This window comes from Haliotis asinina, chromosome 15 (genome assembly GCF_037392515.1).
Source record: "Haliotis asinina isolate JCU_RB_2024 chromosome 15, JCU_Hal_asi_v2, whole genome shotgun sequence".
Lineage (NCBI taxonomy): Eukaryota > Metazoa > Mollusca > Gastropoda > Lepetellida > Haliotidae > Haliotis > Haliotis asinina.
The window spans coordinates 25,480,735-25,506,892 of NC_090294.1; the positions used below are offsets into that span (position 1 = coordinate 25,480,735).

At 41.5% G+C, this 26,158-nt stretch overlaps 1 protein-coding gene across 2 annotated transcripts in view; it reads left to right on the forward strand.

The window, feature by feature from the left end:
* The window catches only part of LOC137264887 (histone-lysine N-trimethyltransferase SMYD5-like), a 31,015-nt gene extending 7,707 nt beyond the window's left edge, over window positions 1-23,308 (forward strand). The window contains exons 2-12 of one of the 2 annotated variants that reach the window (XM_067800241.1): window positions 9,088-9,336; window positions 12,693-12,814; window positions 13,656-13,725; window positions 13,940-14,044; window positions 14,601-14,663; window positions 15,418-15,488; window positions 16,589-16,695; window positions 19,510-19,566; window positions 21,364-21,458; window positions 21,861-21,931; window positions 23,113-23,308. In XM_067800241.1, coding sequence (XP_067656342.1) covers window positions 9,088-9,336; window positions 12,693-12,814; window positions 13,656-13,725; window positions 13,940-14,044; window positions 14,601-14,663; window positions 15,418-15,488; window positions 16,589-16,695; window positions 19,510-19,566; window positions 21,364-21,458; window positions 21,861-21,931; window positions 23,113-23,242 — 1,140 coding nt within the window. In that variant the 3' untranslated portion in view covers window positions 23,243-23,308. Of the gene's footprint in view, window positions 1-9,087; window positions 9,337-11,371; window positions 11,403-12,692; window positions 12,815-13,655; window positions 13,726-13,939; window positions 14,045-14,600; window positions 14,664-15,417; window positions 15,489-16,588; window positions 16,696-19,509; window positions 19,567-21,363; window positions 21,459-21,860; window positions 21,932-23,112 lie in introns of those variants that run through there. The other variant, XM_067800242.1, reaches the window with a different exon arrangement.
* Window positions 23,309-26,158: the final 2,850 nt, after the last annotated feature.

Genomic DNA, 26,158 nt, shown 5'->3' on the forward strand with positions numbered 1-26,158 from the left:
TGATGACGGACCCGGACGTACACAAAATCGACCCTGGAACACGCCTGCAGGACTTGTTGAAAGCTCTTCACGAGAAATTTAAAGGGGAACCGACGCTGTTCATACTGGACGACTGCAGCGCTAATCGCGAGATAACAAAAAAGAGAGACATGCTATCGTACCTGGCCTTCTCCGGCCGGCATGCAAATCACAGCGTCTGGGTGCTAACGCAGAAGTTCAACTCGGTGTTGAAAGACCTCAGGGAGCAGACGCGATGGGTGGCCTTATTTCACTGCAAGGACAGGGATTCGTTCGAGGAGTGTTTGAGAGAGAACGATGTGATGAGCAAATTAGAACGGGAACGGGTGAAGAAACAGCTCGCTGAAACTAAACACGCTAAGCTCGTGCTCAAGACCGACCAACCAGTAGCATATATAGTATGCTAAGCAAAGCTAAGCAAAGCTAAGCAAAGCTAAGCAAAGCTAAGCAAAGCTAAGCAAATGCTAAGCATAGCTATGATATTTGAAGTGTTTGTCGTGTGCAACTTAACTTTCATTTCTCTGTGTTTTGTCTGCATCGGGTATTATATAGTTAAAACTAAATCTTACTTGTTATATTATAAGATGGAGTGTGAGGAATTGCTTGAACAGTTGGGGGGTACCCCCAGTGGGGGTGTGGGGGATTCCCCCAAGCGAGAGAAACTGGTGGCTTTGCCGCCAACAGCCAACGCCACCAGTTTCTCTCGCTTGGGGGAATCCCCCACACCCCCACTGGGGGTACCCCCCAACTGTTCGAGCAATTCCTCACACTCCATCTTATAATATAACAAGTAAGATTTAGTTTTAACTATATAATACCCGATGCAGACAAAACACAGAGAAATGAAAGTTAAGTTGCACACGACAAACACTTCAAATATCATAGCTATGCTTAGCATTTGCTTAGCTTTGCTTAGCTTTGCTTAGCTTTGCTTAGCATACTATATATGCTACTGGTTGGTCGGTCTTGAGCACGAGCTTAGCGTGTTTAGTTTCAGCGAGCTGTTTCTTCACCCGTTCCCGTTCTAATTTGCTCATCACATCGTTCTCTCTCAAACACTCCTCGAACGAATCCCTGTCCTTGCAGTGAAATAAGGCCACCCATCGCGTCTGCTCCCTGAGGTCTTTCAACACCGAGTTGAACTTCTGCGTTAGCACCCAGACGCTGTGATTTGCATGCCGGCCGGAGAAGGCCAGGTACGATAGCATGTCTCTCTTTTTTGTTATCTCGCGATTAGCGCTGCAGTCGTCCAGTATGAACAGCGTCGGTTCCCCTTTAAATTTCTCGTGAAGAGCTTTCAACAAGTCCTGCAGGCGTGTTCCAGGGTCGATTTTGTGTACGTCCGGGTCCGTCATCACCCAAGGTCGCGCGTACGTTTTATTCATGCTCAGAGTAGGGCACATGATAACGATGTTATCGAACACATCCTTGTAGTAACCCTCCAACATATCCAACACGAAAACGGTCTTCCCACAACCAGTCTGCCCGCACACTATGGCGCAGTGTGGGTCAGTGGGTAGTTGTGGCAGTTTATTGTTGGGGGGTGTGGGGGGGTACCCCCCATCAGTAGATGGCTTGCACGAATCTACCATTGTCTATATTAAGTTGCGCGTCCATAATAACGTACAGATATAATTTCAACTTACCAGCGGGTTGAGCCTTCTTAGTAATCTGGATGGTTATCCCTTCGCTGCCGTTATCTATACGGCGCCCGCTACCATGCAATTTATCATCATCCGTGGATCGCATGTCCAACCATAGGGCGTACTTGGTGGTCAGGTATTCACCGATCTGCACGGAGCCTAGGTCCAGGTCCTTTGTTATATAATCCCCCACTGGTAGCTTTTTTATCTCATCCCACTGCTGGTGTGGCCTCATACCATGACTGAACAGCTGGTTGGGCACGCCCTCGATGGTAACTTCCACCTTTTCAATCTCGGGGTTGAAAAACTTCTCGCTGTCCCTCCGGAATGGATCGTAATACTCCACGGGGACGACCAGGATACCTTTCATCGATCGCGCCGGCACGTTCAGGTTGATATTCCACACAGTGTCGCTCTTATCTCGCACGACTGATCTATGCCTCAGTACGCGATCGTACAGGATAGCCATCTTCCCAGAGTACTGGCTTCGAACCTGCCTGGCCAGCTCCGGGCTAGTGACCATGTCGAACTCCAGAGAGATGTTGTCTATGGCATAACTGGCCTCATCACCGTTCGGCGTACGCACTACTTTGCTATAGTCGTTAAACGTGAGCTCGTATTCGAGCCTATCACCCAGCGCGGCCTGGTAAAACGGCGCGTGTCCCGTGAGCAACTCGAAGTCGAGCGGCACGCAGAATCGATTCCCGTATGCTCGAGCGATGGCCTTTTCACCGTCCGATAGCTTGTCTTGCTGGTCTTGCGTGAAGACATACCCTATGCGCGCCCGGGGTGATTTGCTGATACCCTGGTACACATCATTGACTCGTTCTCCCTCGCTTTTCCAGAGATCCCTGTAGCAGTGAAACACGTCGCTGTCGTCGATACTCAGCACCTCGTTACCACTGATCTTGACGGTCGTTTTCTTGATGATAGCTCGACCCACGTTCCGCACTAGCTCGCGTTTATCGTTGTCGGAGGTCAACGTGATATTGAACGCCAGTCGAACAGTGCCTGGTACAATGAGGTCATTCTCACCAAGGTTTGGAAATCTAACCAGCAGAGTTTGATTCTGGTCTATCTTGCTGGGATTGTTGGTGATAGTCACCGACTGTCGCACGGCTCTGGCGCCTAATGGCTCTCTCAATCTTCTGAAAGGATCTAATTTTCTACCGTACATTGTTATATAAATGAAATATATTTTTAATACTAATGGATGAAGACATAGATATGACGGAGATGTCGGGCGATAGTGCCCAGGCATTCGATGATGACCAGGAGACCTCATTCAGTACGGGCCTACAGCCGGCTGTCGACGCAGTTGAGACCTCATTATCAAAGCAAAGGGCCGAACTCATTAAGGGCGCCGTCGACGATTATTACAACGCAATTGAAACTAGAGACAACATCAAGCAGCCGGGAAGGGAACATTCCAAGTTTACCCTCATCAATAAAACGCTGCGTTTGAAGGCTCACCCGGATGCCGATCTCGTGAATAAAAGCACGGGAAAACCGCTTGCCTTATCAACATTGGCCAGAAAATATGGGATTGACTTTATCCGCGATAAACTAGGCTTAGAATATTACGGTGGCGCGCAACCTAAGATTCCTCCGGAGTTAGTTCAAAGTCTGGAAGGCATCAGGGACGCCCCATCGGATCAAAACATGACTTATGATATTAAAAAGGTGTTGGCCGACTACGAGAACGAGCCCTTCCCGGGGCTCAAAAATACCTTTAGGGAACTGCGGGGGTTGGACCTGTTAATGCAAACCATTCGTGGTCATCTCTGGAAAAGCACGGCCAAAATGAGTGAGATAGACGACCACATCGCCTATGAAAGGAAAAAACTCGGTGAAACTGAGGACGAGGCTCTGAAAGCCCCCATCGAGAAACGAATACGTGATTTGGAAGAGGAAAAGAAGGTCTGGCTGGAGACAGCATCCTCCTTCAAAGAAAAGCTTCGATCCCAGGTCAGCCGTATACGGGAAACCATCAATCAAGTCCTCCACCGAGACACCACGTTAGCAGACAGGATTCGGATATTGTTCCGGGAGCAAGGGATCACCATCGCCAGCATTCTGACTGCATTGGGTTTCATCATATCAACCCTGGTGGTGTCACTGGTGGGAGGAACCCCCACACCCCCCACACCTGGCGGCGGGGGAACTCCCACAGGTGGTGGTATTAAAGACTGGATAAAAAAACTCGGGGAAGGCCTAGCTAAACTGGCTGGTAAAGCCGCCGAAGCCCTTCCCGGCATCCTGGGTAGCATCGTCTCGTGGTTCTTGGGCGCTCTGGCTAAAACTGCCATGTGGCTCAGTCAAAACATGTGGGCAGCCATCGTCGCCGTGGCGGGTCTGGTGTACGTAGCGGCTAAGAAATCTTTAACCAAATAAGTCCCAAAGTTACCCCACCAACCACTAGGGCTGTTTTATTATCAATATGCTGCTGATAGGGGGGTACCCCCACATACATATGAGGGTGTGTGGGGGGCACATGAACTTTAGGCTCCGGGGGCGGCGCAACTATACCCGTTTCACGTGGTGGGATGTGTGGGATATAGGGGGTGTTAATATCAGGGTTGATACCCAACTTTTGGCCCGCCGTGGCTATGACTATTTTGTTGTTATAACCCACCACTTTTTTTACTCTCAGTTGCATATCACTCGGAGCCATGTACAGCCCCACGCCGAACACGTAATTGACTTTCGATCTGGCGTATTCTAACACGTTTTGGTAACGGTCGATGGCCCGCGGGAGATCAACTGGAGAATTGATAGCATCCTCAACGTTGGAAACGAACTGTTTCTGAGCGTCGTAAGCAGTTCCCTTACCTAGGATGTTGGAACGCGTCATCGACTGCGCACCCAACAGCGCCCACACGTACGTTCGAATCGAGTCGTTCAAGCGTATTGTACCAGCACGAGTGAATTCTTTCGATGTTTTTGAGATCATTTTAGTCCAGGCTGTGGCTGCATCAGGATTGGTTTGCTTTATACAGCTGACATGGATCTTTTCATTCGTTGTGGGGCCTGTAAATGTATGACGGTTTGGGTTGTATGAACCATCTTTAGAACCGGCATAATATGTTCCGGACCTGTAGAAGTACACGAGAACTATACCGAGACCATGGTTCACACCAGGAAGGCGAAAGTCTTTATTCGTTGGAATCTCAAACTCCCCACAAACACGTTCATAAGCGCGTTTATCATAGGGGTTATTCGTCATACTCCACGCTTTATCTTGGGGAAGAGGAGCACTTATTTCCTTCAATATTCGTCTCGTTTGATGATAAATATGAAACAAAATAACCGCCTTACTCAGTTCGTCTATACCGTAGTCTGGTGTCACACCCGACCCTGTCGTCGCACACCACACAGCAAAGTTGAGTTGGTTCTGCCAAAACTGCATTGGGTTTTGATTCCAGTTTACCACCGCCTGCGCGTTATTAACGGACACGATATAGTTTTCAAAGATATTAATAAAGGTTGTTTTAAACCCCGTACCATCTGCATTCACCACGATTTTCAAGTGTGCTAAATCCATATTATAATATATAAATTATATATTATAATATGTACATAACACTTCCAGGAATAACGAGCGGTGAGGCCGTTCAGCTGACGCACGCGATCGATAACACGTCAGGTCAACTCGAAGTCGCACTCTGCGATATCACCTACCTACCACAATGGACTAACATCAACGCCAGCAACAATAAGCTGTTCGTCAGTGGAACTCACAGTCAGATAACTGACGGCTACTACAGCGTGTGCTCTCTAAACGACGAGGTCTTCAAACCCCTGGGAGCCGAACTCAAGATGAACGACTCAAACGGCACAGTGGTGTTAATCAACAACGGAAGAACCTCCTTGAGGCTCGGCCGACCATTAGCGAGGATACTCGGTATGTCTCCTGACGAGATAAAACCAACAACAACCGTCACAGGCACGAAGTTACCCGACCTAGTACCGTACCGAGAGCTGTACATTCATCTCGGTCAGGTGAGCACAACGTACAACATTCAAGGAGGTCACCCTTCCAGTATACTGAGAGCAGTGCCGGAGAAAACTGAGAAATACAACGACGGTAGAACCGAGTCGTTTTCACCACGGCAGTATAAGAGATTAACCCAGGGCAACATACCTGAGCTGACAATATCGGTGTTAGATATAAATCATAATCCTGTAAATATAGGATACCTGATGACAAGTGGGTGTTGTTACCCGATAACGACTGGTTTCTCAATATTAGACTCGTCTCTCCCTACGTGTTCACGGATAACAAAGACAACCACCTAAACAAAGTCGTGAACAATGGAACCCTGCTCGTGGCTTACGTCCCAACTCAGAGACGTAGCGTAGTCGTCAGCCCAGTCAACACTATAGCAGCCCACATGCTATCTAGTAAACTGACCATACAAAACGTGACATTGCAGTTGGTGTCTGAATTCGAAGGCGTGGTCAAGATACTAGAGAGTCTACCAGCAAACTCAACACTGATCATCAAAGTCTACCTAGGGGAACCATCGGGGAATGATGTCGAGATCGTGAAGGGGATCAAACTCGGGTGGGTGAAACGACACCAGTATCAAGTTTGCAACGTTTACGTGCGGGTGGGTGTTGGAGCCGACACCAGTCTGGAGGGGGTCAACGTGATCGTGGAAAACAAGATATCACTAACCAAGATCTTCCTGCCTGACAACATACACTTCATGGGTATGAAGTTCACCCCTGAATTATTATCAAAAAACCAGTTGGAAATTATATCGTAATAGTATAATAATGACCAGTCATCGTCCCAACACTACGCTTAACGACCTAGGAGATACGGAGGGATTCGATCAGCCTGGTGAGGAAGATGAATTATACATCCTACAATTCAAAGACAACGTGTACAGACGGATGTCGTTATCAGATTTTAAAGAGCCCAAATGGCTGATCAACTTAACACTCACCTCACCTTATATCACATTAACCGAATTGGGGCGTATCTCTAAGATTAGGAACAACGGTATCTGGCCCGGGGATTTTATTCCAGAGAGGGGATTAAGAAGAACTAACAAAAATAGGTTAACGTCTTCATTCGAAAATAAATTAACATTTAGTAATCCTGAAATAATATTCCCCCCTTTCACACTCATCATAGAAGTCTTCTTTGAGTATTCAGACAATGGAGACCCCCCAATAGTACACCAAATTTTACCCGGGGTGTTAATACACTGGTTTAGCATACACAAAGGCGAATATTGTCGTATTGTTATACAACGGGATACCACGGGTCCTATAAACCACTTAATAAGCCTCCTTGGGGTTTTTATTACAACAGAAAAGTCTATTAGCCTCTCACCTATTACCCTGACTGGGAGTCTAGATCTTGTAGACTTCAAATTCATTGATAGACTTTTAACTGAAACCCAATTAAAATATCTTTCAAAATATATATTATAGGATGGGTCTGTACCCAGTCGTAGAGGAAGTAGCGAAGACACTGGAAACCGTAGATGGGTTCCGCTTGAGGCAGTTATGTGATGTGAAACGCCAACTAGAACAAGACCGTGACACGCGGAAAGCACTATGTAAAAAGTACAATAGAGCTTTCAATATCGTGGACGGGGCTGACACTACCCTTATGGCAACCAGCATGGGGCTAGGGGCGGCAGGCGTTGGGTTGTTGGCTACCATCGTGGCTGCACCTATAGTGCTAGGTATTGAAATAACAGCTGGGGTGGCAGGGTTGGCAGGGTTGGCGCTTAAGTTAGTATCACGCAGACTTAATCGTAAGGCATTGAAACACGACGAGATCAGGGTTCTGGCCGAAGCAAAGCTGAACACAGTGAGTGAGCGAATTTCCACGGCACTCTCTGACAGTAAGATCTCAGAAGAGGAGTTTCGTTCAATCCTATCTGAACTCAAAAAATATAACGGAATGAAACAAGATATTCGGTCCAAGTCTCGTAAGTCTGCTATCAGCGAGGACGAGAAAAAAAAGTACATAGAACAGGGGATACAAAAAGCCCAACAAGCCTTTATTATGAACACCAAAGAGATCGTAGGCGGTTCACGTTAAACTGTTTCATCGATATAAACGTGACACAGGCACAGACGTTAAGTAGTAGGGGTAATGTATCTATACCAGCCAGGGGAACACGAGGGTGATAGCCGTAGGCGGGCCACCGATCCTATATGGTCAATCAAAACTTACAACATAGATAAAGTGGATATGAAAGCCGACGAACCTAACTTGTACTACTTGAGGGATGGGCCGGGTAGGGGGTTTGTAAGAGAAGAATTATTGATCGTACCGTACGGCACAGTGTTACCTCCAACACACGTTAAGTAGTAGGGGTAATAGTAGCAAGAGCTAATGGCCCAACCAAAGCCTTATTTAGTAAATAAGGCTTTGTAGAGACATTTCTTGAAAGTGGTCCAGAACTGTCATTGTATATACTACTTTACAGTAATGCAACAAAAGACGAGTTTCCATGGCTTAAGTCAAAACTTCGTCTGCAAACAACTAGTTCAGCTGGAAGACAGTGCTTTCACAGGCTGAACCAGTTTGTAGACGCAGTGCATTCAGAAGCCAGCCTGTTTCATCAGCGGTGGTTTTCGTAGATGTGTATAAGTAATTAAATAACATTAGTTTGCCAGCATATTAATTTGATGAATCATTAGGCTTGTGCATACCATTACCAAAGTTATTTTGCTTTGTTTTTAGTGATACAAAGCTTTGCTTTGTCTTCAGTTATACGAAACTTAGGAGAGCTGAAGCCAAGAAAAGTGTGATTGAAGAGTGAATGATCTGGATTCAGATATAAAATTGTTTTTATAAAATAAATATAAAATTGTTTATATAAACATGATAAAAAAAGACAGACTGTTATGTTACAACAAGAGGGATAATTTAATGTATTTATGAACAGCAACAATAAGTAACAGACTTTAGTAAAGTAGTAATTATGTACTGCAAACATACTCTGTAAGTGTAATCGTAGGTCCAATCAGTTTTGAAACCTCTCTCAGTAGGTGTGTTATGGTATGTTGTATGTTTCACTGAATGGAATAATGAACAGTGCATGCTGTGAAAGGTTTTAGCCAATACTGGTGGCACTGTCAAAATTTCAAGTAACTTTGCTGTACTTTAAATCTACCACAAATTCTTTCTGATGTGGCATGGGTGTTGCCAGTTTCAATTAAGACTAATTGATACACTGATTAAACAAATTATGGTTCCACTTATTCAAACATTGTTTTTCCTACACCATTTAGGATTTCACCTACTTTTTTGACTGGCACTGAATGGATTTAGCTCAGCAGCTTTATTGTTTATGGGGTGACATGATGGGGATATGCATGAAGAAGCTGAAGCCAGCATTGTAAAATTCATTTCTTCACTACATCTCATTATTACCTTGTTCATATATTTCAGGGCAAAGGTGTGTTTTCAAAGACAGTTTTCAATAAAGGTGATGTCATATTTGAAGAAACACCCTTAGTGTCATGTCAGTTTGCCTGGAATGAACTGTATAAATACAAGGCATGTGAGTTCTGCATGCAGGCATTGGAAACGGCAGAAGAAAATAGTCGACGCCTAACAGAAAACAGAAGTATAATTCTTCCTCACCCAGAATGTTGTGAAGTCAAGCCAGAGAACCATGTCATGTGTCCCCAGTGCCAGGTTAGTTTGGATTTTTCCGACATGTGATATGTTTGTCTTTCATGTCATGTTTTTCATGAATGTTGCCATGACACTTGACATGACTCTGCCATGGACCTAGTGTGACCTTGTGGCCTCCAAACAAAGTCAAAGCACTGGAAGAGACTCTCAGAGTTGTGTCCCTCCTTTTGATCCTTATCATTTTTCTCTCTGCTCAAAGAAGTCTGTGTATTTATGTCTTTGTTTAGTTTTATTAGTTAACTCTGTGAATTTATGTTGCTTAGTGGTTTCACCCTTGTGGTAACTGTCCTTTGCTAGCTAGACTCACATATTGTCGTCAATTTTACTGCCCAAATTGTCAGTGCAAAGTTATTGTCTGGTCCAGATCTAAATTATAGTAATTAGTTAACAGGCAGCCACCATATAGCTGGAATATTGCAGAGTGTGGCATAAAACTAACCTCACTCACTATGCAGAGTCCTTCCCTCAAACATGCTTTTCACCTGTTATTATGAACATGATTATTGTTGGCTCAGCAACCAGAATCCCTTTGACTATGTTCTTAGGTATCTGTATGCATAACTATGTTCATTGATTTTTACAAAGGAAAACACTAAATTACTTTTATTCCCATCCCTATACCTCGCTTAACTGAAATACTATTCCATACTACAAATACCTAGTTAACTTACCCATAACCTGCTTCACTTTGGATGTGATCTTATGATGTGCCTTAAAATCACTGTTGGTAGTGGTGTAATTTCTAATTGCTTCCTAGAAGCTGGGAAATACAAAGTAGGTAAACTTTATGGATAACAGCTTCTTTATTGTGAGAGTGCAAGGCTTCGATACAGATTCTTGTACCATTGTCAAACACTGGAATGTAACATGCAGTTATTACCTCAATGCTCAGTCAATTACGTTAATTATCTTGCTCTTTTGTTTTGACTCATTGTATATACATTGCCACCAGTGCATGTTACATTTCTGCTTGACAGTGGTACAAAACTCTTTATCTTACCTCACACATGAATGTCGCTTTCTGACTGGCTAAGCGCTATTCTATTATTTTCAATGTACCGCACTTACAGGCGATGTATTATTTTCAATGTACACCGCTGGGAATTCATGGTGCTTCATGGTAGTACTTCTTTTTCTCGAATAACATTGAATCACTTAAATTATCAATGTTTTGCAATTGAAAATCGATGGAAGGGAGATAACTCCATCCATAGATCTGTTTACCTTTTGTTGTCTCCAAAATGGCGATTCGCCTCACATTCAACAGAAGTGTTCAAACAGTTCAAAATTAAAATTCAGGTGTTCGGTAAGATAAATATGTTGTTCACTGGACCTGTGGGCTCGAGGAACATAAACAAACCTCGAGGGTACGTGAGCCCATGGACCCCTCGTGACCAGTGAACAACCTATAGTATCATAACATCACATTCTCATAATAAACAAAGTGTTATCCATTAAGTATGTCAATTTTGATGGTGGTGATGTTGAGGCCAAGCTGGTTTCTCATGCTCGATCAAATTTAGTTATAATTCAGCAACCATGATCTATAATTCATACCTATTTTTTGATTCCTTAAATATTCACGCTGACTATTTTTGTACTATTTTAACGAAAAATTACGACATTATTTCCAAGTTAGCTTGCATTTTTAGTTTTGGGTAGTAATGATACTTCCTAGTTCCTACTTCAAAAGATATTGTGATAGAACATGTATAATGTAACAGTTAACAGAGGAGTAATTTGAGGATGATAGCTTGGGAAATTAACGTAATAGATTTATCTGTACCTGATAATCTTGTATCCATTGTGTCACTTACGTGGTCGGTCTCTTGTGACTGATTTGTTTGGAATTGTGGATTGTCTGACATGCACCACGCAATGAGGGCTTGTGCGGCCATATTGGTGGTCAGATAAGTGACACATGACTTTCAGACTGCCTTGGCTGGTCCAACGGCACGTGTGTTTCATGATGTTTTCCATCGTTTCAGGGTCAGAGGTCGATTCCCTGCACGACTATATAAGTGACCTGACTTTCAGTGTCAGTTGTCTCGTTGTCATCTGAGCAGGTACCATTCTAGGGTCGGTCCCGAGGTCTTGTTTTCAAGACTCCTTCCTTTTCTTGGTTAAGATCATTTGTAGAGAGTAGGCTGGGGAATATGTGCAGCATCTTCTTGTTAGGTTGGGACGGGGGACAATTAGTGTAGGATTAAAAAGGAGAGGAGTTAGGGATTAAAAAGGGGCAGATTAGGATTAGGAATTACAAGGGGTTTGGTGGGGAGGATGAACACAGAAATTAATAAATTAATATAGGGGTTTCTGAGCACGAATGATATTTTGATACGTTTTTCTTTTCTCTCATTATAATAAAACTCTCCTTCTTCTGTCAAGATTTTGGTGTTGTTTTCCATGTGTTTATAGTCCAATAAGAGAACCAGAAACTGAATTACATACGATGGGGACACACAACAAAATGTATACAATCAAACAACATTACACAACGCAAAGTCCAGAGCAGTTTGTTGTCATCTTCCCATATCAGTTAAAACAGTAATTCAGCTGTCACTGGACGCTCCCAGGAGAACGCCTATTACAATATCATAAGTTGTTCGCTGGTCCTTAAGGGCCCATGGGTTGATGTACCCTTGATATTTGTTTCTGTTCCCCGAGCCCAGGAACATAAACAAACAACAAGTGTACATCAACCCATGGGCCCCGAAGGACCAGTGAACAACATATTTATCTTACCGAACATTGCAATGTTCAGTTTGAACTGTTTGCAGCATGGGTATCGGATCGCACACTTCAGTCAACCTGTGTGACTCAAACAATTCGAATCTTGCATGTTGCTGTTTTTCCCACAGGTATTGTCTTAGTAAAGTCTCCACAGTGTAATTCCCCTTCTTAATATTCACCAGGACTACATTTGAACGTTTTGTCAAATTAATTTTTTGGAATGTGAGTCAGGTTATTTTCGTGGCCATTGCCAGATTTTGCAGACGACAAAAGAAAAAAATGTATCTCCCTTCCATTTGCATAGGCAAGATATTGGTACTTTACGTGCATCTTGCAGGATTCAATGTTATTTGAGATAAAGAAGTACTACCATAAATTCAAAATGAGTTGTCACCCAGGCAGTGGGGTACATTGCAGTGTACCTCGCTTGTAAGTTGGTACATTGAAAATAATAGAAGAGTGCTTAGCCAATCAGAAAACAGCATTTATGTGTGAGGTGAGATAAGTCATAATGTTTACTGGACAAATGTATCAGACCTAGATTGTTCTTCAGCTTCTATGTGTTCTTTCTCTGTGTTCCTTGTGTTCGCATGAGGTATATGTTATTGTGTGATATTCTACAGGTGGAGTATTGCTGTGCACAATGTCGTGATGCAGCATGGGGCCAGTACCATCGTGTTCTGTGTCTGGGTATGTCCAAGGAAGACCAAGACCATCCCATAAACAGACTCCTTGAGGCCTGGAGGTAAGCACACCCCAAGCCTATATCAGAGTGTCTACTCACCACCCTTACACATAATAATAATAATAATAGTAATAATAATACACTGTATTTGTAGAGTGCTAGATTCCAGTGCATGGTCAAGGCACTACAAATGTATTAATCTGATTGTTATTACCCCGGATAACCCAAACTGTTCAGTACGTGAAGGTTAATAATCTCATGACATATCCCACCGAGTACCCATTTTCTGCTGGGTGAACAGAGTCAATTTTTAAACAAACTCGCTTGGCTACGGTGAGACCACATATATCAGATGTGCTTTGTGGGGCAGGACTGGAGTCCTAGAAACTCTCAGGAGGTAAGCTATCAGACTCGGTGACACATGAAGGACACTCTGTGCCCAATGTTGCTTAACTTCAACTGATTCTCACCTGAACTCCATGAACAGGACGGCATGTCTAGTCCACATGTCAGGTGCACCCACCACACCCACATCAGGTGTACACAAAGCACACATATCCATTCTTCAGGTGCACTCTTTGCACCCGTATCAGCCACAGCAGGTATATTCACCACACCCATGTCAGCTGCCTATACCCTATCCATACAGGTAAATCAGTAAATCATTCATCTAAATTGCTTACAGACAATATCAGTAATGCCCTGCTAATGCCACATACGATCATCTGCATTACAAAAACATGATTACTTTCACAGTAATAAGATGTTGAATATGATCGAAACAATTACCAAGGTAATGAATGCCATCAGTGCAAATGATAATTCCAGATCTGATTGATCCGTCTGTAGGTTGTAATCCTTACTTCAAAATGGCCTCTGTTTTCTATATGGTGTGTTTCAGAAATATCCACTTTCCCCCAGAGACAGCCACAGTAATGTTGCTCGCCAAAATGATTGCCACAGTCAAACAAGTAGGTAACAGATGGTGAGATCCAGTAGGAGCTCTGTTTCATTGATACATTTTACAACAGTAAAATAACATAGGTTTCTGATGTGAGTACTGGATAATGTTGTATAAGCCTGTTGAGTTCTGACCCAAAGACTTTTATGTCGTGGATGATGGTGGTGTCATTGTAACCATGGATACAGAGCATGCCTGTTTCAATATTATTTCTTGACCTTCAGGCTGAAGACAAGGGTGCAGTTCTGGGTTTGTTTTCCTCATTTGTACAGAACACAGTTAATGAGGAGGCGCAGATTGTACACAAGTTGCTCGGGGAACAGTTCCAGGTGTGTGGTTTGTTTGTTGTCAGTGCATTGTCATGTTGTTCTGTTTGTTCAATGCAACAGTCTGCAATAATCCAGCTATATGATGGCACTCTGTAAGTGAGTGAGTGAGTTCATATTTAACGTCACATCAGCAATATCTCAGCCATATCGTGACGAGAACATTCAACACTGAAAAGAAATCAATCTGTAAGTAATGTAATCTGGATCAGACAATCCAGTGATCGACAGTATGAGCATCGGTATATGCATTTCGGAAACAATGACATGTCAATCCACTCATGTGTAAACCTGACCCAGTTAGTCACCTCTTGGGTTGCTGCAGATTAATTCTAACATAGATCTATTGGCTGGAGGTCTTTGGTAGCGAGTTGCCATATTCAGGTATACAATAGATAGAAAATAACCAAACGCACCACCAGACATTGCTAATACTAGTGCTCAAACAAAGCTTCATATTGCTTCCTACATGTGTTATTATCATGTTATATGTCATAATGTTGAATGACTCAATGTGAAAGATGTATTCACTCTGTGTGAATGTTGTGTGTTGAATCAGGACCCTCTGGAGTTGCTGTGGAGACTCACATCTGACGCTTTGTATGAGGAAGCAGCACAACAGGTGAGTGTCTAGCACGAAAGTTGAGGGTCTAGCACAACAGGTGAGCATCTAGCAGAACAGGAGAGTGTCTGTCCATATGGTAGAGCATCTGCCTACAAATTTGAGTGTTGTAGTTCCAATCTTGCTAGGACAAACAGTTGCACTATGAGTTTAATCTTGAACAGTAGTTTCAATTGATTTCAAACACTCATGTATCATTTGAATGTTGATGTTCATGCAGAGTTAGGAAAAGATGATCGCAAAAAGTAAAACCTGGGAAGAGGTCTTACTAACGAAAAGTAAAACCTAGGAAGAGGTTTTACAAAAAGTAAAACCTGTCCTTACAAAACAAAAACCTCAAATGTGGTTATTCTAGGAAAACAAGAGATGACCTAACATATTGTGAGAAGCACTCTTCAGGTTACATAGTGACAGTCTTGCTCGGTCTTTATAGGCCTATGGCCACAGAATTTGGAAATTTATGAACAATATAAAAGATAACAGTGGTATTGGAAATAGTTTCAGGACGTTTTATCAGTGAAAGCTAGACATTCTCGCTCATTTGGTTATCTTGATATTTAGACTCATCAATAGTGAAACAGATGAAAAATACATGCAAAATCTTGAATGGACACTGTAATTTGTGATCAAACATAATACTGTGGTTCCCTCTGAGATACCACAATGGCCGAATAGAATTCAGGTAACAGAGTGTATAAATCATTTATATATCAAAATGTACAAATATTCAGTGATGTTTCCTGCTCTGTTCCAGTGGTTCACACCGGAAGGGTTCAAATCTCTGTTTGCCCTCATAGGGAGAAACGGCCAGGGCATTGGGAGCAGGTGAGTGAGAACTAAACATTTTCATGGTGATAAGGATTCCTCAGTCTTTATAGTAAACCTAAACATTTCAAGTCAGTCACTTTATATTTGTGAAGCAATTGATGTTTTCAACCCTCACTTTGTCTGAACACTATTTTGATGCGAATGAGTCAAAATCTTGGATATGTTTTCAGCAACAACTTCCATAACAATGTTACGGTTTAGGGACCAAAATGTATCAGTCAACACATGATACGATGATGTTAGAGGTTATTTGAGTAGATTCTATACTACAATGCAATCAAAGTCTAAGAGCTGCATAGGACATCTATGTCCCAAAACATGACGCTACCCCACACTTCCAGTCAACCATACCACCCTTCTGATTCATGACACTACACATTTAATCCTGCCCCTGAAGATCTGAGTTAGAATCGGACTTCAGCAACTCATGCAATCGTCACAAGAGACGATTGAAGGGATCAGGTGGTCAGATTCATTGACATGGTTAATACATTATCATATCCCATTTGCATAGATTGATGCTCATGCTGTTGATCACTGAGTTTTCCGGTCCAGAGTCTGTTATTGTCAGATCACTGCCTTATAGCTGGACTATTGCTAGGTGTGCCATTAAGCACGAAATAAACAAACAAATCAAACACTTCTATTTAACTACCAATCCTTTTATGCCAGCACAGTATACTGAAGCTTCCTACTCTCCCCGTCCTCCACTCCTACCACTAAACCACACCAGGCAGTGGGGTATCCCTGTGGTTAAAGTGTTGGCTCCTCACGCCGAAGACCTAACTTCCATTTGGTATTACATTGGCTATTATAGGGCACACCCATTTTTTATCATTTAACGAGCCATAATCTTTTTATTGTATCAAGTTAAGATAAACAAGTCACCAATTCCAAGTATAAAGCAGAAGGGTTTGGACTCACATCAGCTCTAGCCCTCAGCCCAGAGGGTTGTACCGGCTCTCTGTCGCCACCCTTGTTATTTTATTTCTTGTTAATAAAATTGTAATTAGCTTCTTGTAACTTTGGACCCAATACCCATATCATCATAAAGGTACCACATAAACAGGTGAGACTTTGTGTTTGTTGTTCACCAGTTCCATCAGTGTGTGGGTGAGGAACTGTGAGGCACTGGACCTCTCCGAAGATGAGAAAGAGAAGATGGATGAGTATATTGATCAGTTGTATGAACAGCTGGACCAAGGTCAGTACCCAAAATAAAAAATGACAGTTGTGCATCCCACCAGTCAGTAGTACCATAGATACAACTTCCCTTAATGAAAAAAGGGCACTTTGCTTTCATCAGTCTTGACATTAAATACCTATTCAGGGTTCGATTTAGTGATTTTTGCATGCACTGGTGCAACCCAATATTACAAAGTGCAACCTAGTTATAAGGCTAACTTGCACCAGGTGCAAGTACATTTTTGAATGGGTAAACTTTTGAATAAAACATCTAAATAACTCAATAGCATATTTCTTTCATTACACATTGCAATAAAAGCAGTGCAATCAGTGTCTGAAATAAATGCCAGCTCAAAGGTCTAGCACTTGCTGTTATTGTATTGGGCTGGCAGTTTAAGATATGTGCAGGCCCTTATGGGCTTCAGTAAATTATCTGTCAATTGTTTTTCAACTGGAATGTTTCACCGGGTTTTTTTTGTTAATGTTCGAGAATTATCCACAATCCACTGTCACAACAACTGACAGTTTCACTTTCTGACTTTTCACCTGCTTTGGTGTAGGATTGTCAACACCAGTCTAACAAATAAAAACTGCACTGTTGGCCATGGACTTTTGCTTGATTTTGTAGAAACTGTGTGGAACTTTGTACAGTGTAATCTCTCTTGATTTTCACTGGGCCTGCAGATTTCATTCAGGGCCTGTATATTTTAATGCCTGCAGGTAGCAGCTGGCCAGCTGGTAAATTAAAGTACTGCAAACACTGAGTGCAACTGGGATTAGGATGGTGCAGCTAGGTTTTTATGTTTGGTTACACTTGGTGCAAGTAGGTTAACATCTCTGAAATCCAGCCGTGCTATTACATGACTTGGGCCACTTAATGAAGTGATACTGATGTTAGAAGTGGTATCCTTTGTTATCTAGTATATCATTTCTTCTTACTGTAATTGTGGGTGGGCAGCTAAGTGGTTAAAGCATTCACCTGGCATTCCAGTGACCTTGGCACAATTCCTTATACAGTTAAATGGTATGAAGCAATCAGCAGCATTGTAATAATAATCATATGTGCGTTTATATTGCGCCTAACTCCACTCGTGAGGTGAATGCTTACAGCACTAACACTCAAAGCAGGCATATTAACCCAAGCTGCCTTTTAGGTGCTAGACGGTTATTGTTACATGACTTATTCCACCTGGTACCCTTTTTCTGCTGGGTGAAGAGACAATTTTGAACAAACGCACCTGCCTAAGGTGAGACCACATGTGTCATGTGCTTCGTTGTGGGGCAGGACTGAAGTCCTAGAAACTCTCTAAGCTGCCAGTCACCCATCTGAGCACTGTCCTTGCCCATCATTGCTTAACTTCACTGATCACTGAGCTTTTGGCACAGGACCACACACCACCATAAATTGTGTGTTGAATGTTGTAATTTACAGGATGATGTGGTAGCCAGTGGGTTAAGTGTTTGTTCATCATGGAGAAGACCCTGGTTTGATTCCCAGCATTATCATGGCAGGGAACTCCAGAAGTGAGCTTCACATATTGTACCCATGTGGGGACTCATACCCAGGTCTTAAAGGTCACATGCAACCAAAAAATCAAACATAATTAAAACACAGTTATCACTTGTTCATGGTATATAAAATGCATTGGTGATTGTGAAAAAAACAATTAAACAGAATTATAAGCGTATAATCGCAAATCAAAAGAGCAATATTTTGTACTTGAGTTTACCCCCCTCGAAACGAAGCAGCCGCGATACCGAACCTAGTCACTCCCGCTGGGTGTGCAGTCAAGTGTAACGGGGATCTTTCATTGGTCACTGGTTCATTTGCTGATATGCTCAGCCAGCTCTTTGTTTATGGCTTGTAAGCCCGATAGCTGTTAAATTCAAATTGTAAATGGTCAGTAATTGAACTTGTGCATTGCATATTGTCATCAGCAGACAGGCAGGCAGACATATAGGTGTCAATAAACCAGACATTGTGTTTTCTCTCTGATGGAGTCTGTTTATCACAATCAACATGTTCGTTTTATGTAACAAGTAGATTATTTAGTTGTTTATGTACGCAACTCCGCGAAACTACTCCCTGCACATGCGTTATGAGCGCAGCACAGCATAGCTGTTGAAACCAGTTTTTCCCCCAGCACTGGGAAAATTGGTGAATCGTTTGAACTCCGATTTTGCTGGCTTATTTTCTTTGCGGTATTTTTCAACTTTATAGGGTGAATTGACATTTTTTATGATTTGTTTCAGTAAGTTCATACCGAAAGGTATCAGAATCTGCAAAGTTATGTTTTATGTTGCATGTGACCTTTAAGCATTCTAAGGCATGACAATCAAAAGCTTTAACCACTAGGCTACAACACAACAACTAAAAATATGAATAATTCATATATGTGTGTTTTTCGTTATCATAAATATCATACAGTCAAGTCTTGTTAATCCAACACTGTCCGTTGCACAGCAAATTGTCGGATTAACGAGGATGTCAGACTAAATAAATGAAACTAACTTACTTTTTGTTGCCAACAAAAGCATCGGATAAAGCCGATTGTCGGATAAATTGAGGTCCAATTAACGAGACTTAACTGTACACTAGGCATATAAAACGTTTTAAGCAGTTTGGTGGGCATCATTTTGAGAGTGTAGTTGGATGTATTAAAAGATAATTATGCTGACAAAAATGAAAAATTCCCCATAGAAATGTTTGTAAGCACACTTTGTTCATATTTATACCTTTTAAGTTCCACAAATCATTGCTTAAGATTTGGGGCTCTAGCCTTGTAATGACACTATGTTATTTATGTACACAAGTTTCATTTATATTTTGCAGTGGCTGGAATGTTCCTCAATGTTGAAGGGTCCGGACTTTACAGACTACAAAGTGCATGTGAGTCTGCTCTCTTAGATCAGCCACAGTTTTCTTGACAGTTTTTTATCTAATACTTTGAGAAATGTGCCATGGTTTAATGGTTTAATTCTCATTGTACATCTTGTGCACATTATTCGTATAACAGATCTTCAATATATACATTGCTGAGGTAAAGTTTTTTCAGTGACGGATTACAATAATTGAAAATTAAAACTACAATGTCTTTGTTGTTTTAACTAAATACCTATATGTTCACAATACAATGTACCACCATTCATGAACATACAGAATTATGCCCCCTCACATACAGTAATGACCGGAATAAACAGATGCAATTCAGTGTATTAAAATTTAGCACTAGACAAGAACAACTAGTTAACCTTTATCAACTAGAAATTCCCTGTGACTAAAGGGAGGTAATTCTGTGTGATCTGAATGACTACAGTTTATGTGATATTTTGATTGGGTGGTCACACTCTATGACCAGACTGAATGTCACTGCACCCAGATAGTTTATATTGTTGCTCTTAACATCAATCACTGTTTCATGCTGGTCTAACATCTATTTAATTATTGATTGATGATTAAAGCTGGAACATTGCTGAGAGCAATACTCAGTAACAAACTTAACCAGTCTATTAAAACATGTGGCTGTTCCATTGCTATCACACATAGGGACACTTTGATAACAAGAGACACATAATACACAGATATCATGTGTTTTTGTTATTCATATTAATCGCTGTTTTTTTCTCACAGGTTTTAATTGATGCATATGCCAGCATTTGATCTGTAACACTGCTTAGTGTGCCATTGAGTATCAATCAGCTCTCTTGATGGTAGAAATTGGCGACAAAAAACACATGCAAAAACATGGATGGGCGAATATGAAATACATTATATTCTACTGAAAGCATGGATTTTTGTTCATGATATCGACCTCTCTTTTTCTCCTCTATTTAAGATTGAATGTTGTTGTATGCATGGAAAAACAAAACAAACCATCTCTTATTAAGGATTTTGACATCGCTGCTTTACAGACAATCTGTCTCACAGTCCCAGAACCCCTTATTTTCCCTTTCAACAAAACTTTTCTGTAATGATAAAGCTCTAAATGAAGTAAGTGTAGATTTATAATACATAATATAATTTCCTCAGCATCTGGGATCTCACTGGGGCTTCTTTTCACTTTAAATGGAATTATTTATTGTCTTAAAATTTATGTATGATCAGAGACGAAGGGACTGTTCATAATTTATGGCTAGTGGAAGGTTGAAGGGGTTGGGTGATGATGATTTTAAGGGGTGTCACCTATTTTGTAGTGGGGAGGAATTTTGTGCACATGTACTAGGGGGTCATCAATTTTGTACATAAAAACATTTTTGAATTATGCTTAAAAATATGGGAAGGAGGGGAGTGTAGGGTGGTCATTGATTTTGTGCATGACATGCAAGAGGAGTTGTTAACTTTGTACATAAATTTTAGAGGGGGGCCACTCACACTTCTCCATAAAAATCATCATCACCACAATAGCCATAACTTACAAACGATCATAAACATTAGTCTACCATACAGACACCTTCAAGAAATACGAAACAGAAGAGCTCACTGAACAGGCCAGACGGGTGTTGTATCTTGCCTTACCAGTTTACTGACATTTTCATGCATGAGACACTGGCTATAACAAGTTATTCATCTGCAAATGTTTCCTCAGGGCTGGCTGTAGTAACTGGTTTAAAATTATGTGTCTCTGTCAAATCAATATTAAAATTGTTTAGAGGAGCGACACACCTAACCACTATGCTATTTCTCTAGGTAATCACAGCTGTGTCCCCAACGCTGAGATAACATTCCCCTACAACAACCACACCCTTGTTCTGGTTGCCATGGAGACAATAGAGCCTGAACAGGTAAATGAAAACATTCTCTGATATTAATATGATGTTCAGGTCATCTGACTGAGAGAGAGTGGGTTCATTTTGTGGCCTATTTCAGGTGGGCATGGAAGCCATATTGAAAAAACTATCGATGGCCATTACTTGGTCAATTTTGTCTAAAAGAATGAAATTTGATACATTATTGGTATTTGTTGGGCTTAACATTATTTTTTTCTGATTTTTGTTTTATTTTGAGCTTCATGTTCAGATATTTGGTTTATTTATGTATGACTAAGGAATTCAGTCATTTAGATCACTTTTGCATGTCTGTTAGATATCAAATTAATTTTGTAGTTGAAATTTGGATTGTTTCTAATTAATGAAATGATTAATGTAACATTTCATTCCCAAATCAGCTTTGCCTATGTATTTCAGGAGATTTGTATCAGTTATCTCAGTCAGTGCTCTCTGGACAGAAGTAGGCACAGCAGACAGAGGATACTCAGGTGAGTTTAAGATGAGTGAGTGAGTGTTTAATGACAGGAGTAGGCATAGCAGACAGAGGATACTCAGGTGAGTTTAAGATGAGTGAGTGAGTGTTTAATGACAGGAGTAGGCATAGCAGACAGAGGATACTCAGGTGAGTTTAAGATGAGTGAGTGAGTGTTTAATGACAGGAGTAGGCATAGCAGACAGAGGATACTCAGGTGAGTTTAAGATGAGTGAGTGAGTGTTTAATGACAGGAGTAGGCACAGCAGACAGAGGATACTCAGGTGAGTTTAAGATGAGTGAGTGAGTGTTTAATGACAGGAATAGGCACAGCAGACAGAGGATACTCAGGTGAATTTAGTATGAGTGAGTGAGTGTTTTAATGACAGCAGTAGGCACTGCAGACAGGATATTCAGGTGAGAGTTTGGTGATTGGGTGTTCTTTGGACAGGAGTAGGTACAGCAGACAAAGGATAGTCCAGTGAATGTGGGATGAGTGAGTGAGTAGTTGTTCTTTGGACAGGAGTAGGCACTGCAGACAGAGGACATCATGGTTGATGTAGCATGAGAAAGTGAGTGAGTGTTCTTTGGACAGGAGTAGGCACAGGAGACAGAGGACATCGAGGTTAATGTAGCACGAGAAAGTGAGTGTTCTCTGGACAGGAGGAGGCACAGCAGACAGAGGACATCGAGGTTGATGTAGCATGAGAAAGTGAGTGTTCTCTGGATAGGAGTAGGCACAGGAGACAGGACGCTTGTTGGTTTCAAGTATTTCACCAACCATTCATCATTGTGTACACGAACTCAGGTGAATGGAATTAACCATATGCGTGCCGTGATATTCGATGAAAAGAAATATTCCCCAAAGAAGACCGAGGTGTCCCATTCAAAATATATAAGAAACCATTGAAGTAATTAAGGGCACCAGTGATAGCTGTCCCCCTTTTGGGTGCCAGGATCCGATGACTGTGATTGTGAAGTATATTTGCCCCATTATAATCTTTGCCTTATTGATACCAGTTACATGGATCTTACCAAACTGAACATCTAAGCCATGCATCACTTTGGGATTCCTAAATGTTTTCAGCACAAAAAAAAAGCATTTTTTGGTGTATGTCTTGTTCAAAAGAGACAGATCATCCAGACCTCTGAAAGTCTTGACTCCTAGATGACCAACATTGTGCTATCTGGTTTCAGAGACAACTACTTGTTCAGCTGCAACTGCCCCAAGTGTCTCAGTCAGGCTGATGACCCTGATGTGACCTCAGAGGAAGAGATGGATGATGAAGACGAAGAGGAGGAAGAAAGAGGAAGCGGGGATGGCTAGAGCAGAAATCTTAGAATAGACTTCTTTTTAATATTAATGGAAATAAATGTCTTTCTGCACAAAAAATGGCAACTGCTTTCTGTGTTAGCTGGTCAAAATATTAGGGAAATAAGGAGGACCAAATACCCTGACTTCAAATGCAATTCTGATCCACAGAGAAAAGTTATTATGCTCTAAACATTGAGCACAATACTGAAGACACTAGATGGGTAGCAACTTCTTTCATTCCATGAGAGAGACATGTTCGATACAGAATCCCTGTCAAGCAGCAATGAAACATGAAGAGGAGAGCATGTTTTCTCGCTTCATAAGGGTGAACTTACACCAGAACGTCCCAATAAAGGGGTTGTTTATCCATAAATTTCCTTTCTTCCTCAGCATGTTTTCAGTCTTAACGTAACAAGAAAACAATATAAGTGAATAAATGACTAAAATACCTTTCATGGAAGAATTGTGTACATATATTTTATATATATGACAGTCATTGCAAAGATGTAGAAACGAGTGAATTGCCTTTTAATTCATAGTCAACAATGATCCAACCATTAGGGCTGTAACGATGCGTCCAACTATCAATGCATTGCAATAATTGTTCAATCTCCGCTATTAATTAATTGATAGTATGTAAATATCGATAATTTCGTAATTCAGTTCCGCTTACAAATATTTATGTTTTGGTTTTTTCTCATTGTTTGAGTGAAGACTTTCAGCTTCATTGAGTCTATGTTTTAACTGTTTACTTAACTGAGATTTCAAGTTTCATGTATGTTGTTAAAAGACTGAAACTACTTCAGCTTGTATTCGTTTTATGTGAACTTATAATTCAATTATGAAATGACTTCAAATGAAACAATTCAAGGAGAAAGAAATATTGCAATAGTTGATGGCAATAGACTGTCGCTAATAGCATGTTGCAATGAGTGAATGAGTTCAGATTTGTGCCGCACTCAGCAATATTCCAGCTTTATGGCGACGGTCTATAAATGATTAAGTCTGAACCAGACAATCCAGAGGTCAAAAGCATGGGCATCAATCTTCGCAACTGGGAACTGATGACAATGTCAACCAAGACAGTGAGTCTGACCACCCGATCCCATTTGTCGCTGCTTACGACAAGCTTATAACTGACCCGTCAGCATAGTCGCCTTATATGACACGCATGGGTTGCAGAGGGCCTATTCTACCTCTAGTATGTCGTAATAGACTATTATCACAGTAGCTGTTGCCCCTACAAGCCATATCAAGATTGAAAATGTTCCAGTCTTGGTCATGTCCACAGGACTCAATAACGTACGTGGAATAAGGGATCATGTCCGTCTGAATGAATACTGTAATGAGTTGCCAAAGCTTTTGGATTGTCTGTCGCAAATGAATGAATGGTCGTGAGCCTTGGCAAGCATGACATTCATTCACACTGCCAGATAATCCATAAGATCAACATTCGAGCAGGTTGTTAAATTGTCATATAATGGGTGTTGTCCATACCATAAAATAATCCGATGATCCGTGTCGTGGCCTGATACACATGCAAATACGCTCACTGAGCAGTACTGCTATTAAACCCTACAGGAGTATACATCAAGAGACAAGTGATAGGTTTATTTTGCATTTGAGAGGTCAAGACCTGATTTTGCGGGTGTGTCTGTGGTGTGATATTTATATGGTTACAAAAGTTCCTTTTTAGAGTAAAAGTACCTCGTCTTCTTGGTTTCCTTTGTACATGTTCAATAAACGACCCAAAGAGTAACTTTTCCATGTAACTCTGGCAGATTACCACAACTGACCACCAAGGGCAAAGACGAGCTGTGGAGTAGTCTATAGGATAAAGCGTTTGCTTCAAACACCGACGACCCAGGGTCGATTCAGCTCACGGGTATATTGTGTGAAGCATTTATGTGGTCTTGTGATGTGATATTGCTTCAATGTTGCTAAGAGTGGTGTGGATATTGCTGGAATATTGCTAAAAGAACCAGTCACTTAAGATGCCTTAATTCCCTGAACAAAAGTGTTTCTGTGAAGCATGCAAGAATCTTGTGATCGTGGAGTTGAAAAACAGACACTCGCACACAGACATGCGCGAACCCACTCATGCACACACGCACACAGGGGTAGATACAAATATCTGAGAAAGGTAGGTACACAGCTAATTTTGACGAGAGTTTCAATGGTCATTTCATAAGCTTTAAGGACAAAAGGAGGGTGCGCACCAACGCACGGACGCACGTACACAAGCACGCACAATTATCGTTCTTGAATTTTCAGGACAAAGGTGATAAACACCTTTTTTCCTCCCATGTTAGGCAGACACGCCGTCATTTACCCGAATAAGAAACATTCCAAGCAAATCTCACGCATTCATTTTTCTCACAGTAAATCATTCTTTATACTCTGATACAGCAGGATTATATCTTGTATTTTTGACCCGTGTATATTTATCTGATGGAAAATCATTACGACTTACACGTGTGAGATATATAGACAATTGATCTCGCATGAATATTGCTTATATGGTATACGTTTTATTACACTGTTTATTGTTAAGCGATATATGTCAGAAAAATAAACAGTAAACTACATTTGTAAAGAACATGATTTTTAGTCTTGGCCATTTAATGTATTTAATGGAAATACGTTCATAAAACTACTGACACTAATTGACTCTTTGGGTTCGTCACATGCATCGCTTACTGTGGGTAACGTCCCATTATACAGTCGGTCGCACAGTGACATGCAGTTGTGAGTTGGTTTAGCTTTCAGCCATATCACGGCGGGGGTGACCAGAAATGGACTTCACACTTTGTACCCACTATGGGAAATCGAACACGGGTCTTTGGCGTGACGAACGAACGCTTTAAATAACCACTAAGCTACCCTTCAATTACTCCAAAGGATAACGTTTTTATCCAGTCGCTATAT